Source organism: Lethenteron reissneri, chromosome 15 (assembly GCF_015708825.2).
Source record: "Lethenteron reissneri isolate LAM-NWPU_2019-01 chromosome 15, ASM1570882v1, whole genome shotgun sequence".
Classification (NCBI taxonomy): domain Eukaryota; kingdom Metazoa; phylum Chordata; class Hyperoartia; order Petromyzontiformes; family Petromyzontidae; genus Lethenteron; species Lethenteron reissneri.
The window spans coordinates 10218245-10236380 of record NC_083793.1 but is presented as its reverse complement, the minus strand read 5'-3'; the positions used below and the strand labels follow the sequence as shown (position 1 = coordinate 10236380).

General features: G+C 51.8%; 1 protein-coding gene across 3 annotated transcripts in view; it reads left to right on the top strand.

Moving 5' to 3' along the window:
* Window positions 1–18136, top strand: part of LOC133342688 (plasma membrane calcium-transporting ATPase 2-like) — a 41766-nt gene that overhangs the window by 9175 nt on the left and 14455 nt on the right. For 2 of the 3 annotated variants that reach the window (XM_061552011.1, XM_061552012.1), the window contains exons 3-17: window positions 3093–3293; window positions 4320–4574; window positions 5807–5932; window positions 7339–7467; window positions 9416–9511; window positions 10345–10380; window positions 10519–10740; window positions 11242–11456; window positions 12058–12180; window positions 12371–12496; window positions 13841–14082; window positions 14875–15109; window positions 16272–16451; window positions 16984–17071; window positions 17682–17788. In XM_061552011.1, coding sequence (XP_061407995.1) covers window positions 3093–3293; window positions 4320–4574; window positions 5807–5932; window positions 7339–7467; window positions 9416–9511; window positions 10345–10380; window positions 10519–10740; window positions 11242–11456; window positions 12058–12180; window positions 12371–12496; window positions 13841–14082; window positions 14875–15109; window positions 16272–16451; window positions 16984–17071; window positions 17682–17788 — 2381 coding nt within the window. The remainder of the gene's footprint in view (window positions 1–3092; window positions 3294–4319; window positions 4575–5806; window positions 5933–7338; window positions 7468–9415; window positions 9512–10344; window positions 10381–10518; window positions 10741–11241; window positions 11457–12057; window positions 12181–12370; window positions 12497–13840; window positions 14083–14874; window positions 15110–16271; window positions 16452–16983; window positions 17072–17681; window positions 17789–18136) is intronic. The other variant, XM_061552013.1, reaches the window with a different exon arrangement.

The window sequence follows — 18136 nt, the reverse complement described above, 5'->3', positions numbered from 1 at the left end:
CCTTCTCCTGGCGAGCCAGAGTACGGCACCTCGACGGCCACATGGAGGGAGTTGGCAACATTCGTGCGATCCACCAGCCCTTGCCCCTACGGCGCTGGTTTGCGAGCGCGCGCAATCACCACCGTGTTGACTGGTCCCTCGGTCGCCATTTATTGCCCTTTCGCGATTTTTCTCATTGGCACGTTGTGTTTTCCAGACTGCCAAATGGGGGCCAATATAAATTTACCGTTATCTCGGTGGCTAGGGGTAGACTGCTCAAGGCTGCGGTGGTCGGGGTACGTTATCCGGTGTGTGGACCCACCCAGCCGTTATGTTTATTTGAACAAACAAAAAAATTGTAATCGGAATGCATGTTTCATTGATGCCGTCGATAGCGAGGAGGGCCCCGATGGCTCGGAGGTCGGAGTGTCAAGCCTGGCACCGCTGAGATCTTGCATTCCAATCCGGGTTTTCGGCCAATCATTTATTTTTTTTACACACCAGGCTTTGCAGGTGCAGTGATTTGATGTTCCCAGCCCGATCACCAATGATTGCATAGAAAAGTGTATGGACATTCTGTAACTTAATTTGGCTAAATACCGGGTAAGTGAGAAGGAAAAAGATCTGATTGTTTTACACACCTTGGCTGTAGCAGGGTGAGTGGGGACGTACTGCCCCCAGACTGTGAGGACCCGAGGTCGCTCTACAGTATCCGCTTCCGTGGGCCGTTTCAACACTGCCCTGCAAAGGATCGGAATGGATGCTTCGTCCCGTGACATGACACCACTTGCAAAATCAGAATAACAAAAATTTAGAAAAGGGAAAAGTATTTTGTACGTTTTTTTAATGTTTGTGATTAACACTGCTGGTGGTGCTTCCCATCTGAAGATGTCTATCCTAGAGGGTTGTTACTCCGACAACCACATAGTAATGTGGTCGTACAGAATTTAATTGTTGTGGAATCGCCTCTAAGAATATCCATCCTCTATTCTAGTGACCGTTTCCTGCCCCAAGGGCACTTGTGTACAATGGTTCTCTAATCCACCCCCTATCTCTCGGGGTAATTTCAAGCACTCACCGTCTCTCCACGCTGCTTAGTGCAGTTTTCAGCTTTTGATTTAATATTTTTCCATAACAAATCCACGTTTACTATCCGTATGATCAGTCGTTCCTCTTTCATCATGATTCTTTTCTTCAATGCTTCACGAACTTTTTATTGTTGGCTGGCAGTTTGGCGATTTACTCAACTTATGCTCGCACATCACTCCTAGCACAGTCTCCGAACTCTCTATTCTAATTGATTATAATTCTAAGGGTACCACGGTGGCGAGATGTTAATTACCTCGCCTGGTATACCGGAGGTCGTGGTTTCGAACCCGACCCTGACACCTGCTGTATATTTGGAGTTTGTTCTCCGCGTGGTCGCGTGGATTTTTCTCCAGGTCCTCCCTCCATAATTAGAAACACGCATTTAGAGTTATTCGGCTGATATGAATCTCCACGTGATAAGCCACCATGTTGAGCTATCAGTTGTGGCCAGCTAATGCCCACTGAGATGTATAGCTCGGTAAAATAAAATATATATTTTCATTTGCATTGTTTAGTGAACAGAAATTTGTGGATTACAAATCCTAAAAGTGACGTCCCGCTCGATTGAGCCTCGATGCTGGCGCTCATCTCCTCCAGGTTACAGCGCCAGCGGTTGTACATTCCACATTCTCAATGCGGGGGCGAGTCTATCCGTAGACCGCCACAACGTGATGCTCCTTTTATCAACCCCAAAGGGATGTTGTCGTAACGTTCTGACCTACCCCGAATGGACGTCTGTGAAAAAGAGCTTTATAGCTCATCGGATTACTCCGGTGTCAATAAATATTCTCATTCTGAATCCTCAATCTTCACCTTGGTGAGCAAGGGAGGTGGTGAGCACCAGGTGAGATACGCTCTTCGGCCTTGGATTTTGCACCTTTTTCATAAAGTGTCACGTTTTCTTGGAAAATAGCGCCTCGCGTGAAGATGAGAAGGAACAAAAAAAAGTGATTTATAAACTGGGCCATAAAAAAACCTTTATATGTTTTCCACTATCACGAGATGCGCGCAGATTGTACCGACTTTAAAAAGTTCTGTCGGCAGTTTGACTTTATTATTCTTGTTGATTGCATGAATGTTACTTTTTATCTACGCTTGTTAACCGAAAAAAATCTGTAATTATGGAGATATTATGGGTCGGCAATTGTGTCAAAATTGCAATCTGCCTCCCTATGTGTGCGTTATAAAACTACCCCTGCTGTGATGGCTTGCTGTTTATGATTTTCTCCGGAGTTTGTATTGCTAGGCTCCCTGGCTTGCCATCTCTCTCTCTCTTTGTGTATGTATGATGAGAGCTCGGTAAAAAAAACACAAAGGCATGGATTGAGAGCGCGAAATGTGTGCTCCCCATTCGGTCTACTCGCGGTGAAAACCGTCCACACGCCGATCGCGACTGCATCGATCGGCTTAAAATCGTCCCAGTTTTCTTGGAGCCCCACAGGTTTAAGAAGTGTGATCTCCATCTACAACTCGGGCCCATCTATCTGCCCTCCCTCTTCTCGCTTCTGAAGGAGGGACATTGCCCAATGTACACTTGTGTGGGGAGTGGTAGTGCAGTGCTTGGCGAGCAGCACTACGAACCCGCCCAGCACCAGTGCCGGTCGTGGGCCTTCCCAAGGTCTACTCTGCCTCAAATGAATACCTGGCATGGTGTGCAAACGTCATCACTGGAGAGACAAAGGAGGCTGGGCGCGTTGCTGGCCGTTCCGGCCTTAATAGGTGCTTTCTAATAGCACTTGCCCCAACAGTCTGTTCAGGCTAAACGGGGGAAATCTTTGTATGTACATTGAAATAATGTCACACCATACGTAGCCAACCATGCTAATTGGAGGTGTGGTGGGAACGGACGACAAACTAAACACAAAAAGCAATTTTTATTAAATGAGTTTTCCAATCTAGAATACGTCAGCCTGTTGTGTACTTGTTTTGTATTAAGAGGCAGTGGTAACGGTGAGTGTGCAGAATGATTACTTTGAACTCGTCGACGAGCTACAGCCGATGACGACGATGATGATGACCGACAGGCCTTTCGGGGGATCCCGAGGACCTGGAGCGGAGGCGGACAACTTTTGGACGGAACCACATCCCACCCAAGAAACCCAAGTCGTTCCTGGCGCTGGTGTGGCACGCGCTGCAGGACGTGACGCTCATCATCCTGGAGGTGGCTGCGGTCGTCTCCCTCGGCCTCTCCTTCTACCGGCCACCCGAGGGCGAGAACACGGAACGTGAGAGGCCACCAAACATCTCCCGGATTGGCCGCCAGCAGTCTCAAAACGGAATAGAATTTTGGGACCAATTTGCCAAGTACTCGAGCTTAGTAAAGCTATACGTGATCCTTAATACACACCTGGAACGTCTGCTAAAATCTGCATAACGGCTTCGTGTCGTAAAAGGCGATCCGATTTTTGTCACTCGTCGTGTCGGTGACATTCTGTCGTTGGGAAGACTCAAAGTCGCTGGATCTAGTTGGGGGGGGGGGGGGGGGGTGTAAATCCCCGAGTTGGCAACACCGCTCACAAGACGGGAGAGTCGGACGACATGGCTTGGGCGTGTCCCTGGCTGTGCTGTCTGAGACCGGGCGAGTCTATTTAGAGAACACTCGTAAATTTCGAGTGATTTTGAGATAAAAGCTGTTTATTTTAATATTGGGTTGCGTTTTTTGTTCACTGGGATTGGCTAAGTAGCACGCGCACGTGCGTAGAGGATGAAGCTCGCGCGGTCGCCCACCCCTTGTTGAACGGCGACTCTCCGACTCTAATCTCCGACCCTTGACCTCGTTATATAGGTAGGGCATAAAACGTGCACAGTGATCTTGTTCTGGCTGAACTTTCCGATCCTCTAATCTCTGACCCTTGACCTCGTGGGTAGAGACTTAAGCTTGCACAACCCAACGATATCGGTTGTGACTTTCTGACCCTCTAAACTCTCAATGTTCTTTTCAACTGTGACTCTCTGATCCTGTAGGCTTAAGCTCACTTGGTTATCCTTTGTTGAATGGGACTCTGACCCCTGGTCTCATGTAGGTTGCTCGTACTTTTCAAAGGGCTTAACTTGACCATGCGTACTCGGTAATTTAAGCTTGCAAAGCCGTCTTGTTCAACGTGACTTCGACCCGATAATTGCTGAGCCCTGCGATGCTCCGTCATAGAGACTTAAGCTTGCAAAGCCGTCCTCTTTGGACTCTGACACTTGACCTCGTGTTCCCCATCTGCCCCATGCCCTACCCGCCCACGCCCACCCACACCCGCCAGTGTGCGGCGAGTCCTCGGGCAGCATCGAGGAGGCCGGTTCAGACACGGGCTGGATCGAGGGCACTGCCATCCTGCTCACGGTGGTCGTGGTGGTGCTCGTCACGGCGTTCAACGACTGGAGCAAGGAGCGCCAGTTCCGCGGCCTCCAGAGTCGCATCGAGCAGGAGCAGAAGTTCTCAGTGATCCGCGGCGGGCAGCTCGTGGAGGTGCACGTCGCTGAGCTGGTCGTGGGTGATGTGGCGCAGGTCAAGTACGGTGAGGGTTGCTCGTCTCGCGCACACACACACGCACTCTGGTGGGGGGAGGGGTGCAGTAGGTGCCAGACATATGTCGTCACCATTGTCGTCATCGGTAGCATCGTCGTCATCAGCATCATTGTCGCTATTTTCATCATTATCATCATTGCCATGATGATGATGCGTTTTTTGAGACTCGCCCTCCTTTCCGCCCAAAGCGTCTCCAGAGCACTTTGCATCACATCTCATCCTCTGTTTGAAAGGGCTCCCGCAGTGGCAACTGTGTCCCTGTGCTATGAAATACTGTAGGTACATTACCCGACATGTCACCTTTTTCTTAACATATTCTTGCCTTTGAGGCAACATAATTATTGGCGAACGTGGTGTTTTTTTTCTGATCCACTCGTAGTACACGTGTGTAATCGTGCGAGTAAGAATCAATTATTTGTTGCATTCCGTGATTTTGACATGTGCGTGAAACTGAATACGCCATCACCATCATCCCAGCACGGATGAATACGTCCGAGGTACGCCCGCCCGACACCGCGCTATTTTACAAGCCTCATCGAGGAAGTCCTGATTTACGGGACAAACTCTGTCCAGGCAAAACGCCACTTTGATTTATACCACAGACGACCGATATCTCAAAGTCAGTGATTTTCTGCTCGAATGAGTATTGAGGCATTGGTGTTCACCCCCCATTGACAGCCCTACAGAGCCATAAGGGGAAATTCTACATTTCTATGGCAGGGGCGATATCCCTTTCTTATAGCATGACTGCTGTTGACGTCCTCACAAAGTGGTCCTGATTTTATCGGCCCCGGAGGGATGATAACCCGAGTCAACCCCCCAACGAGAATTTGAACTCTCGACCTTCCGATTGCGAGCCGCTCGCTCGGAACGCGGAGCCACCGGGCTGGATTACAATCTGCGTAAACGCAGCGCACCTGCGGCTGGTTACGCGAGGAGTAATTAAACAAGCCACGAAAATTAGGATGTTAAATAGCCACAGTGCTCCATAAACGCTAAAACGCTTTGCCATCTAATTATTATGCTGTTATTGATCGATATAATGATAAATTGTCCGAAATCGTCGGAGGGACGCCCAAGTAAGAGCCTAACGAGGCGATCGGATGGATTGCCCCCTCTGTCGTCTGCTTCCCACACCGCAGATCGGCCTCCCAATTGGTTGGGGCGTGCATCCCCTGTGCCCAATTAAATCGATGGCCCCCTTGGTTGATCGTGCCACAGGGGATCTGCTGCCGGCGGACGGTGTGCTGCTGCAGGGGAACGAGCTGTCCGTGGACGAGAGCTCGCTCACGGGGGAGTCGGACCACTTGAGCAAGAGCCCCGACTGTGACCCCATGCTCCTGTCTGGTACGTGTGCCGCACACCCCATTTCGCACCGGTCGTGCTGAGTGGCTCTCCATGGGGTGTTTTTCGTTGATGTGCGTGCGTCTGTGTGTGTGCGCATCTATGTACATGTGCATGTTCAGTCCCATCGGTGAGCTCCTCCGACAGGCAAGGCTGCATTGGCTGGGTCATGTAGCCCGCATGTCCAGCCACCGCATGCACAAACCGCTTTTGTTTGGCTAAATGGCTAGAGAAGAGATGGAGGTGATGTGGCATAAGAGGATATGGCGCTTGGTGGACATGCTGATGACCAAGTCCGATCTTGACACCAGCGGTTTCAAGATCGGACTCTGTAGAGAAGGCTCGTGAAGGACGCTGCTGGGCAATTGGTGGCAGTTGCCCTCTAACAATAGTGGAGGGCAGAGGAGCGATGCTCGCAACAACGAGCGCAGTGCCGGGCGGCTAAAACACAGGAAGCTGGCATAGTAGGGGGCACAGGCAGTACATTGGCCAGTCGTCAGTCGGTCAACGCATGACACCTGGGTCTGTCCCGTGATCTTCTGCCAACGAGCCTTCAAGCTTGGCACAAGCTGCATGGGGGCGTCACCGCCACTTGGTGGTGAATGGCGGTTGTTGTTGTGCCTGTTTGCATTAGTGTGGGAGCGGTCGTGCAGTAGTTAACGCACTTGCCCTGCAAATTCTGTTACCCGAGTTAAATTCCCACTCGTGACCAAAAACAGTGGCAAATATTTGAACCAGACTTGGGCCTCCTGTAGGTCGACTCCACTCTAAAATGGACACCTGGTGCTTTGTAAAAACATTGGCACTGGGGAGACTATGAGGTTCGTGTGTGTCACAGCCACACCACCCCCTCGTGTGCCATTCCAGCCTTCACTGGTGCTCGCTTAGAGCACTTGCCCCAACGGTCTGCTAAAGCTATACGGGATCGTTGTCTTTGTAATGTGGGAGAGTGGTAGCACACGACACTAGAAACCCCCCGGTGACTCGCGTTTGATTTATGCTCGCGGGCCACCAGGCAATCCTTTTTAAATCCTTTATATTAAGCTTGCTTGCTTGCGTGCTTGCGTGCTTGCTTGCTTGCTTACGACCGTGCAAATCTTTCAGTCGTTTTTTAACCCACTTCCCGTGATCCAATCGAGCTGACATTTTCCACACAGACTCGTGCGTGACAATTAATGTTCGTGAAATTTTTAAAAAAAATTTTTACACTTTTTAGGACAAAAAAATAATATTTAATTTCCAATTGCGTAATGGTGCAATGCAATCATCTGACCCATAGGTGGCAGCCATCTCAAGCCAGAGGACGAGAGGACTCGAGCCGCCACGCATATAAAGGATTTATAGTGAAAAACTTTATTTTTACGGGTTATACTTATTCTTGTCTTTTCTCGCATCTGCGCTGTGCCCAGGCACGCACGTGATGGAGGGATCTGGCCGTATGGTGGTGACCGCCGTGGGCATCAACTCTCAGAGCGGCATTATCTTCACACTGCTGGGGGCGACGTCCGGTGAAAGCCCCGACAAGAAACGCAAGCGAAGTACGGCACCCACGCTCGCCTGCTCCCTCCACTCGTTCGCTCGCTCGCCACACCGTCTGTGTGCGAGTGGATTTTAGCGCACGTCTTCAAGGAAAGGTCGTTCGGTGCATTTAACCGACGCTGTGCAATGGCAGCACGGTTTGTCTTGTGCACCGTACGTAGCCGACCGCGCTAAGCTTAATGATAGGTTAATTATAAAACTGGGAAATTGAAAGTTGGCAAATGCAGTTGTTAATTGACATGTATTGTAAAAAGTTGTCCCATATGGAGACTAAGTGTCACACAATCCTCATTCTCTGTTCCTGAAGATGGGCTATTGCTTGAAACATCAGCCAATTCTATACGGATCCATATTTTGTGTTCGTCTTTTATCCCCCGGTTATATCTTGGTTGTGCTACCATATCACGTCAAGAGGCAACGTGTCCAATCGTATAGCAACCCCCCTCCATGTCCAATAATAGCCCACTGAAGTGGTTATCACAGAGCTACCTCAGATTCTGCTGCAAGTGAGCTCTGGTCCACACAGCACTTTCCCATCCTGTTATTGCAGGGTGCATAACAATCAAACCAATATAAAAATAATTTGCATTCACAGTTGGAATTTAGGCAAGTTAAGTGCCGAACAAAATATAATGCAATGGTTTGTTCATATGCGATCGTTTGTGACGTGGCCGACACCATCGGCGGATTACAATTTAGAGCCGGGTTTAATCGCAACTGACTGAAACCTGGATTCAAACCCAGGATCTTTGCGATGCCATATCGGTGCTCTGACCCCCCTCTGGGTCTTAATGAACCACAAACCACTGCCGCCCCCATTGGCTGTACCCACAGTGGAATCAGACCAGGAATAAAGGACCCTGCTCTATACTCTTTGGTTCTTTCGGTAAAGTCACATAGGTGCAAAATAAATAAAATAACGACGTTTTGGGCGCAACACAAGTGCCCGTCAGTTATTTATTGCTGTGGTTTGCTTCCACCTGATGACGGGCACTTGTGTTGCGCCCGAAACGTCGTGATTTTATTTATTTTGCACCTACGTGACTTTACCGAAAGAACCAAAGAGTGTGGATTCTTGCAGTCACGAAAGCTTCAAATCTCGATTGGACCCTACTCTGTCATACCGCCACCTTGGACAGCCTGCCCTTTTCGGTATCATTCATGGCCGAAGGTGAAAAGTTATTGTATTAGGTTGATGGAAACAATTGCATCTGATTAATTGGAGTAGCAATAGGTGTATAAACACGAGTTTCTTGAATTGGAGGCTGTGTTTAGTCAAGTCGCATGGGTGGAGCAGTGGCACAGTGGTTTACGCACTACTGCACTATGAGCCAGGAAACCCGAGTTTAGTTCCAGGCCACGACAAACATCGATGGCAACTGATATCTGAACTCTGTTTGGACACAACCTTCCCCCCTGGCCACACCCCCCCCCCCTTCACCTACCCACACTGACCAGTGTGGTCAAATATGGTCAAACATCCCCATAACTTGCATGCCATGAGGAGCTTCACCCAGCAATGGCGACGACATTTTTGTTGTAATTTCAGTAAACGAAATCCATGAAAAGGATACAATTTTTTTTTTTTACCCTATCAAAAAAACATTTACTCATCCTCGTTTGTCTTTTTTTCAAGTAAATGCGTTTTAGGACTCGGATGAAGAATAATTTTTGGTAAAAAAAAATGTCTCCTGTACTTCTTTGCATGGCCTGTACAACCAATTTGGATATTGGACGGTGACGATTTCCTTTGCCAGTTTCACCAAAGCTCTGACGCGACTCTAATAACCCTCCTTGTCTTTTCTCCCTTTTGCCCCATCGTTGCCGCGCCTCACCGTCACGTTGAACCCCGTGTGTAACGAACCACAAAACCCGCCTCCGGCGGTGCCCGTGGTAATTACTCTGAAACGACCCAAACCGTTTTTACCAAAATTCCTGCTCGCTCAGGAAAAAAAGCAGCCACTCCCAAGATCCCCCGCACTCCCCCCAAATCTCCGCCCCCCACTTCTCCCATCCCTGGACAGGCCCCCCAAGAGATGGACGGTATGTACACCGAAGATCTACCCCGTGTCTCTGATCATTTTAAATAGTTGCTTCAGAAACTAAATTCGAATCAAATTACCTCCAATCTCTGACATTTGGTCCCAAATATAAATCTTATATCCATATGGTAATTTTCTTTAGAGGGCTCAAAGTGTTTGGATTTAACAAATTAAGCGTGATTATTTTGCTGGGGTCTTTGTGTTTTCATTTGATTACCTAATCAAATTGAGGTCTTTGCAAGAAAAAATTAAACATCTGTTGCCAATTTTTTTCCTTATCCTTATCTTATTGGTTTTTTTCAAATCGGCATTATGTTTTGACTATTTACAGATAATTTTTTACACTCAATGACGTGTATTTGGTATATTGATGATTTGCTTGGTGGAGCTGTGGCGCAGTCGCTCTGTAATCGGAGGCCTGAGTTCGATTCCTAGCAACGGTGAACGTCAATGGCGAGTGATTTCTCAACCAATCCTGGGCCTCTCCTTCCCCAACCAGCATGCTGAAGTAGGGTTAAACAACCCCCACGTGGCTTGGGGGGGGGGCTTAATTTAGCAGTGGATTGACAAAGGGATGTAACTTTTTTCTATTTTTATAAAACATTGTAATGTTAGGCTAATGGAGCGAACAAAATTGTACAAACGAGATGGGTGGGGAGGGATGGGAAACAAAATGAAACCATAAAAACAAGTCAAAGCAAATCCTTCAAATAAAATCGACCGTGAATCGGGGGAGGTGAATTTCTACACGTCTGAAACTGTGATCGTTTCGGGCCGAGCGACAGCACGTAGTCCGTCGTCGTCGTGTCATTCGATCTTCGATCTTTCCCGCAGGGATGACTGGAGCCGTCGCCAACGACACCCCCCAGGGTGAGCATGTCCTGGCACCCGGAAGGTGGCGGCGGCGGCGGCGCCGGCAACTGCCCCCGACGGCAACCGTGACCACCGCCACGCTGGGGCCGGCGCTCACGTCCGCGCTGTGTCTTGTGCTGGCGCTCGTCTGCGCAGGAGCCCGGAACATTGAGATGTGGCCGCTCGCTGAAGACGGCGCCGACGCCGACGCCACCGGTGCCGGCAGAGTGGACTCGCCGCTAGGCGGAGAGAGGACCAAGATGGAGGGGGAGGAGAAGAAGAAGGCTAAAAAGAAGAAACGAAGGAAGAAGGCGAAGAAGGAGAGGTCCCCGCTGCAGGCGAAGCTCACCAAGCTGGCCGTTCAGATCGGCAAGGCCGGTGCGTCCCCCGCGCCCCACGCTACCACTGCCGGCGCCCCTCTTCTGCCTCCATGGTGCCATCGCATCGCTTACGGGGAGAAGCTTTTGTTGTTAAGTCGTGGGCGAGGGGGGGGAGGCCAACTCGGACACAAGGCTCGCGCGCCGCGACGCCGATCGTTGGGGTTAATCTTCCTGACCACTGTGTCACTGCAAAAGCCACGTTAGAAAAAATGACAAAACACAAATGCGTCGCTTGCATTTATTTTTTTGGTCTTTTTTTCCCCAAAATTCTATCACAATTGTGCGATCGGCACCGTGTCAGGACCCAGGATCTCGGCGATGTCGGCTCGGCGTTCTGACCTCTGAGCTACCCGGCCACTCCAAAAACAATACCGGCATCTTTTTTAATCCTCACACCTGGAGTAAGATGACAGGAAGTGAAATGAGAGCTTTAAAACCTCTATCCTCTTGACCTCTCCCCCCCCCTTGCATCCCCCTGCCGACCTCCCGGCCTCTGCAGGCCTGGTGATGTCGCTGCTGACGATGGTGATCCTGGTGCTGTACTTCGTGATTGACACGTTCGGGGTGCAGGGCCGCACGTGGCTGCCGCAGTGCACCACCATCTACATGCAGTACTTTGTCAAGTACTTCATCATCGGCGTCACTGTGCTGGTGGTCGCCATGCCCGAGGGGCTGCCCCTCGCCGTCACCATCGCGCTCGCCTACTCCGTCAAGGTGCGGCGCCAAACACCAACCACCCCCCTCCCCCAGCTGCTGATCCGTGCCTCCATCGCATTGGACCTGACAACTGGCTCCCGTCCGTCCCCCGAATTCCGGCTGCCAGACTCCTCACCGGCACCCCGTAAACGAGACCACTGCATCGCCGCAACACTCCGATCGCTCCACCAGCTCCCAGTGCAGTCGGCAATCGATTTCCAAAATCGTACTTCAAGATCCTTCATGGACTCACTCCTGCCTATCTCTTCTCTCTCGTATCACTCTACTCCCCACCACACACTCTCCTAACTCTCCCCCTCTCACCTCACTCTACTCCTCTCCATGCACTCTCCTACCTCTGCCATCCCATGTCACTCGACTCCTCTCTGCCCACTCTTGACGCCAATTGACCTGAGGGTTATTCCCTCGTGTGTGGGGTTTCTCCTTCCACGTTACAAAACGGTCGTTCACGAAATTGGCCAAATCTTCCAGTGTAGCAGCAGGACCCTCCTGAGAAACAGTCTTGACATTCGGTGAGGCTTTGCTGTGTAAATACAGACTGTTGTTATTGTCGTTGTCATCGTGGTGGTGTTGTTGAAGCGAATGCCTCTGTCTGCAGAAAATGATGAAGGACAACAATCTGGTGCGGCACCTGGACGCGTGCGAGACGATGGGCAATGCCACGGCCATCTGCTCCGACAAGACGGGCACCCTCACCACCAACCGCATGACTGTGGTGCAGGTGAACCGCTCGCCGCCGGCTATGAACCGCACGAGTGTTGTGTGTACGAGGCTCGCCCCAGAATCACATCGGCGCTGGCCATGCTTCGTGCCATTCCCTACGTAATAGGTGCTCGCTAACAGCACTTGCCCCGGAAGCTCGTTCGTGTAGGCCGCTCGGGTGATCTCTCGCTCTGTGTTGGTGGGTTCAGGTGTACGTGGGAGGGAAGCATCACAAGCTCGATGGGGGCCAGGAACCCCCCATCCTGCCACCGGCGATGCTCGTGGAGCTGTGCAACGCCATGACCATCAACTCTGCCTACACCAGCAAGATCCTGGTGCGTGCATGTGTCTTTGCTGCGTCTGTATGCGAGGTGGGAATGCATGTGTAGCGACTGTAGATGAGCCGCACTTACCTGCAATGGTGGACAGGGCCCATCTACGACGGTACCTCGTACCGCCAGGGGAGGGGCTGCATTGCCCAGCCCAAAAGCGGGGAGGGGCTGCGGGGGTTCCACGATCCCACGCAGCCCCGCCCCTCGATGGGCAAGTGGCATAAAGGGGGATCTCCCAAGAAGCTCGGGGCCAGTCGCAGACAGAAGCCAGAAGACCAGCCAGCTTAGGACCCTGGACCCCCTCGCCCCACTGTCCTTGTAAGGGCCAGGGTACTGTGCGGGCCAGTGGTGAGACTCTGGGACTCCCGGCCCGACGCCCTTGTAAGGGCAAGGTCCGAGGAAGCCAGTGGTCTGGACCCACACCTTGGCTGGGTCGGGTCAGATAGCATCCCCTAGGGTAACCGTGGCCGGAGGACCTGGGAACCGAGACGAGGCTAGGCACGCTAAGAAGATCGGCTGGGGATAAGTGGTAGATGTAGTCAGTGTGTATAAGTAGTCGGTGTGTGTATAAGTACGTGGTGTGTGGAATAAAGACGTGCCCTCTACAAGAGTCTCCAGAACCCATTACACATGTATGTATGTGGGAGAGGTGGTAGCGCACTGCACTACGAATCCGGCGACTCAAGTTGGGTTTCCACTCACGGCAACCATCACCAGTGATGATTACCTAAAGCAGTTCTGGGGCCTCTTAATATCGACCTTTTAAAATAAAAAGAGTACCTGGTGTGTACCTTCAACAGAGCAATGGCTAAACTAGATAATCTCCCTCCATGCTGAAGCCCTCTCGTTGTAGCCAATATACCTCGATATTGGCTTTTAGCTCCTGAATATATTGGCGTGCGCAAGAATAGAATAGTGTGTAAACATCACCATTGGGGAAACAAAGGTGGTCTGGCGTGGTGCTGGCCACCCACCCACTTGTGTTCCATGCCAGCCTTCATAGGTGCTCACTAACGGTTAAACATTTACCCAAAAAAAATCTGTTCAGGCTATACGGGGTGGGGGTCTTTGTAATTTGTGTGTCTGAGCACGTGTGTGTGTGCGCGCGCGAGTCTTTTGTTTGTGTGCTTTTTTTGCGCACGCATACGTATTTGTACGCATGTGCCATCTGCGTGCGTGCATGCATGAATCCACGTGTCCGTGCGTGCATGCATCTACGTGTCCGTGCGTGCATGAATCCACGTGTCTGTGCATGCGTGCATTTTCATTTGTGCCTGTACTCGTCGCATGCCTCGTGGGTCCATCTCCAAGCTCATCGTCTCCGACCCCCCCCCCCCACCCCCCAAGCCCCCCGAGCGGGAGGGTGGGCTGCCCCGCCAGGTGGGTAACAAGACGGAGTGCGCGCTGCTGGGCCTGGTGGAGGCGCTGGGGGGCGACTACCAGGCGGTGCGTGACGTCACTCCCGAGGAGGGGCTCCACAAGGTGTACACCTTCAACTCGACGCGCAAGTCCATGAGCACCGTAGTGCGCGCGCCGGGGGGCGGATTCCGCCTCTACAGCAAGGGCGCCTCCGAGATCCTGCTGCAGAGGTGTGCGGAGCAGCGGTTGTCCTGGGCCTCTCCCGATTCTAATTCCTCCTCGTGTCCGCTTCTCATTCTCCACTTTGTGCCCTGGCTGCAGCCACCCCTCCTGCCTCGGACGACCGCTGCCCTTGCCCTCTTTTGTGTCTCTGTCCTCGTCTTTGTTTCCGCCTCGTTGCCTCGCGCGTCCATCCGCAGAGCTATCCCACATTCAGGGTCCCTCTCTCGCCTTCGGGATGTGCCGTCCGTTTCTTGAAGTAATACTGCATATTCAAAGGTAAAAGTGAAGCCCCGCAATTGCTTGCTTACATTCTGGAGAGGTTCATTTTGGCCAACTCTTCTTGTGTTGGTCAGAACCCTGCTTTATGCCACCACGTGTGACCTGTGGACCGACCTATGTATATGTTGAACTTAATTCACGCCGTACTGCTGGGGTGGTAGTTACTCACACTTTATCCCACCACCACATGCAGGTTTGCCAATCGACAAACTGGTAGTGTACCCATATTGCTGGGGTCGACCCTCAACTGCATCCGCACAAACCATGGCAGATGCAGATACCTGATGCACAAATGGAAAAGTTAAAAACTCTCCAGTGTGCAACTACGGTCACCCAGAACAGAGACCTTACAACGACGCAATGCCCAATCCACAAATACAAAGGAGACCTCGCGGCGATGCCACTTCGGCTACTCCCGCCGCAGTTATCTGCCTCGACCACCTGAATGTGACATCGTAGGTGTCTCCCCACCCGCCCTCGTCCCCACCGCCATGCACCCACCATCGTCCCCCACCGTGCAGGTGCTCCCAGGTGCTGGACGCCACCGGCAGACCCGTGCCATTCCCGGCGACGGAGCGCCAGGCGGCGGTGCGCGCGGTGATAGAGCCGATGGCGCGCGAGGGCCTGCGCACCATCTGCGTCGCGAGCCGCTCGTTCCCCCCCGGTGAGGAGCCCCCGTGGGACGAGGAGGAGAGCGTCGTGGCGCAGCTCGTGTGCATCGCCGTCGTCGGTATCGAGGACCCCGTGAGGCCCGAGGTGAGGGTGTGGGGGGTGTGACCGGTCCTGGCAGTGTCAACGTCGACCTCGGTGGAGGAGGCTCGTGAAGGTCGCTCCTGGGCAGTTGGAGGCAGTTGCGCGCGCCAGTGACAACGAAGGGCGGAGGAGCAATGCTCACGACAACGCTGAGTGGCTGAGATGCAGCGAGTTGGTGCAGTGGGGAGCACAGGTGGTGTATCTGCTGGCCATCTCAGCAGTCGGTCACCCCATGGCACCTTGGGCCTGTTCTGTGACCTCCTGCCAGTCGAGCCTTTGGCTCAATACGTTTCCTCAAAGAGCATCTAGCCTGGAACGAGCATTGTGGTAATGTCACAGTCCCTTAGTTTGTGGGTGAGGATAATAGGTGCTCAGCAATCATAGTACTTGGCCCAACAGCTACTGTAGGTTATACAGTAGCAATGATTAGGACACTTAAGGCGAGCTAATGTTGAGTGAACTAGAGGCCGGCTGAAATTCGATTTCGGTTTCTGCGCCGAAAGTTGGCAAATGGCCTCCTTTCGGTTTCAGCTGAAAGTAAATTTTTTACTTTCGTTCTGATTTCGGTTTCGGCCGAAACCAGAAATTCAGTTTCGGTCGGCCTCTAGAGTGAACTGTTGAATAACCGTTGGTGTAATATTTATTCGTACTGGAAGTTCAGCTAAGCACAAAAATCTATTCAAGAAAATTGTAAAAAATATGATTAGCGAGTTAACATTCACTAACTGGCACAATAACACCTTACATCATGGATTGCAGAACTTGGGGAGGAGGTGTGAGGAATTGGTGTCGGCTCGACACATGGTTGCAGCCTTTCCTGACTCATCTGATTCCTTCTCTTGGCACCTCCTGAGTTGTTTTTTTCTCTTTGAGAGCGAGGAACGAAATACCGTGTGGTGCTCCCGCCGCGTTACAAGTTGAAATTGTCAGTTATTGTAATTGATATTACGATAATCGCCACATTGTGATCTTTGGAATCTTGACGTTATAAAATTCTATCACTTAAACTATACCGCGTAAAGTCGCGATGGTGTGCCACGCTTGTGCGTGCGTACGTTCCCAGGGTAATCCATCTCCCCAGTAAACCTGCAACGTTGGGTCAATGTTGAGCATGTGGCTGTAACCGTCGGCCTGACATTTAATGACAACTGGGTTCTCGCCGCAGGTTCCACGAGCGATTGCCCAGTGCCAGCGGGCGGGCATCTCGGTGCGCATGGTAACGGGCGACAACATCAGCACGGCGCGTGCCATCGCCACAAAGTGCGGCATCCTGGTGCCTGGTAATGACTTCCTGTGCCTCGAAGGCAAGGAGTTCAACGAGAGGATTTGCGATGAGAGTGGCAAGGTGTGTGCACGCCCCCCCCCCCCCCCCCCCCCCCAATAAACCTGGGGCTCGCCTCGGGTCACAACTTGGATCCTTGAGCCACAGACTCAAAAGTGGCTTGTCATTACCACCTGCACGGTGGCGAATCATGCTACCGATTTTTTTTTTTGTAGAAGCGTTTTATCCAGTATACCTTCGAAATACGTCTAGTAGCAAGCTCATCGCGGTAGCTTTTGTGTGAGAAAATGTTGTTAAATAAGGCCACCATGTTCGGTACAAAATTTAGTTTTGGGAAGAACACAAATTTGACAGGAGACATACTCAAGGTGAAAATAAATAGGACGAGTGTCCATGAAGCAGATATGTATGTAGTAATGATTCTGTCTATGGTGGATTCCTCGTCGCATTTTCCACCCAGGTGGTATCGACAAGCATCCTTAGCTCATTGGCTAACTGGCACCCTGGGTAGTCGTACATTTCCCATTTTAATGGGGCAGTGAGGTGAGCGAGTTGTACCACCCACCCTCCCGTCTCACGCCTGATGCCCTGGCAGGTGGATCAGGAGCGGTTCGACAAGGTGTGGCCCAAGCTGCGGGTGCTCGCAAGATCCTCGCCCACCGACAAGTACACCCTGGTCAAAGGTCGCGCACGCCACGCACTCCTGGACCCGTCGCAAAACTCGCAACACGTCGCAGCTCTCCTCGCGTTTTAAAGCTGCCGAATGTCCGTCCTGGTTTCGGCAACGACTCTACTGGGTGTCCCAAAACTGTTGTAACCCTGGATTTGTCACTGGTTTAAAATGGTCTGTCCTTATAACTTGACTTGTGATACGGGCAGTGGGCAGGGCTGGCAGGGGAGTAGGTGAACCGTTAAAAGAGAAACAATTTCAGTTTGGAAATCTGTAAACTTGGTCAATGAATCCGTATACGATTAGCTGAGCTGGGGTGTAGCGGTGGCACTAGTGAGTGCAATGCGCAGCAAAAACCCAACGACCAGAGTTCGATTCCCAGCCGCAGCTCGCATCAGTGGTGAATGATATCTTTAGCGGTCCTGGGCTTCGTCTAGGCTGACTTAGGCTTCAAATGAGCACCCGGTGCAGTGTGTAAACACAAAATACCCTCTTGTGCACCGCTCCGGCCTTCATAGGTGCTCCTTTATCAGCACTTGCCTCAACGGTCAACAGAGGGATACCTGTGATGCAATTTAAGCGTCATGATCTTTACCTTTTTTTGCTTCGCGTGCGACGTGCAGGAATAATCGAGAGCACAGCGGCAGACCGGAGGCAGGTGGTGGCCGTGACCGGGGATGGCACCAATGACGGGCCGGCACTCAAGAAGGCCGACATCGGCTTTGCCATGGTGTTTTTGCCATTTCTCTATCGCGTCTCGACACAGCCATGCCTCGACACTTCGCAGACGTAAAACGGCGTGATGGTGAAAGCGGGGAGCGGGTTGGGGGTGGCAGGATGCGGGAGGCGGGAGGCGGGTGGTTGGGGGGAATCGAGCGGAGAGAAACACTGCGAGCGACGAGGGAGAGCATAGCCACACCACAGCATGGAACGGGGCAACTGGGACCCGGCACCCAGAATTAAAATGACAACAATGAGCCCCAGAGGGGCAGCCAGGGTAGTGTGTCGCCCCTCGGGCCATGTGTGGCACTCTCGTTCAGCACCAGTGACGATTATCTGAACCGCTCCTGGGCCTCCC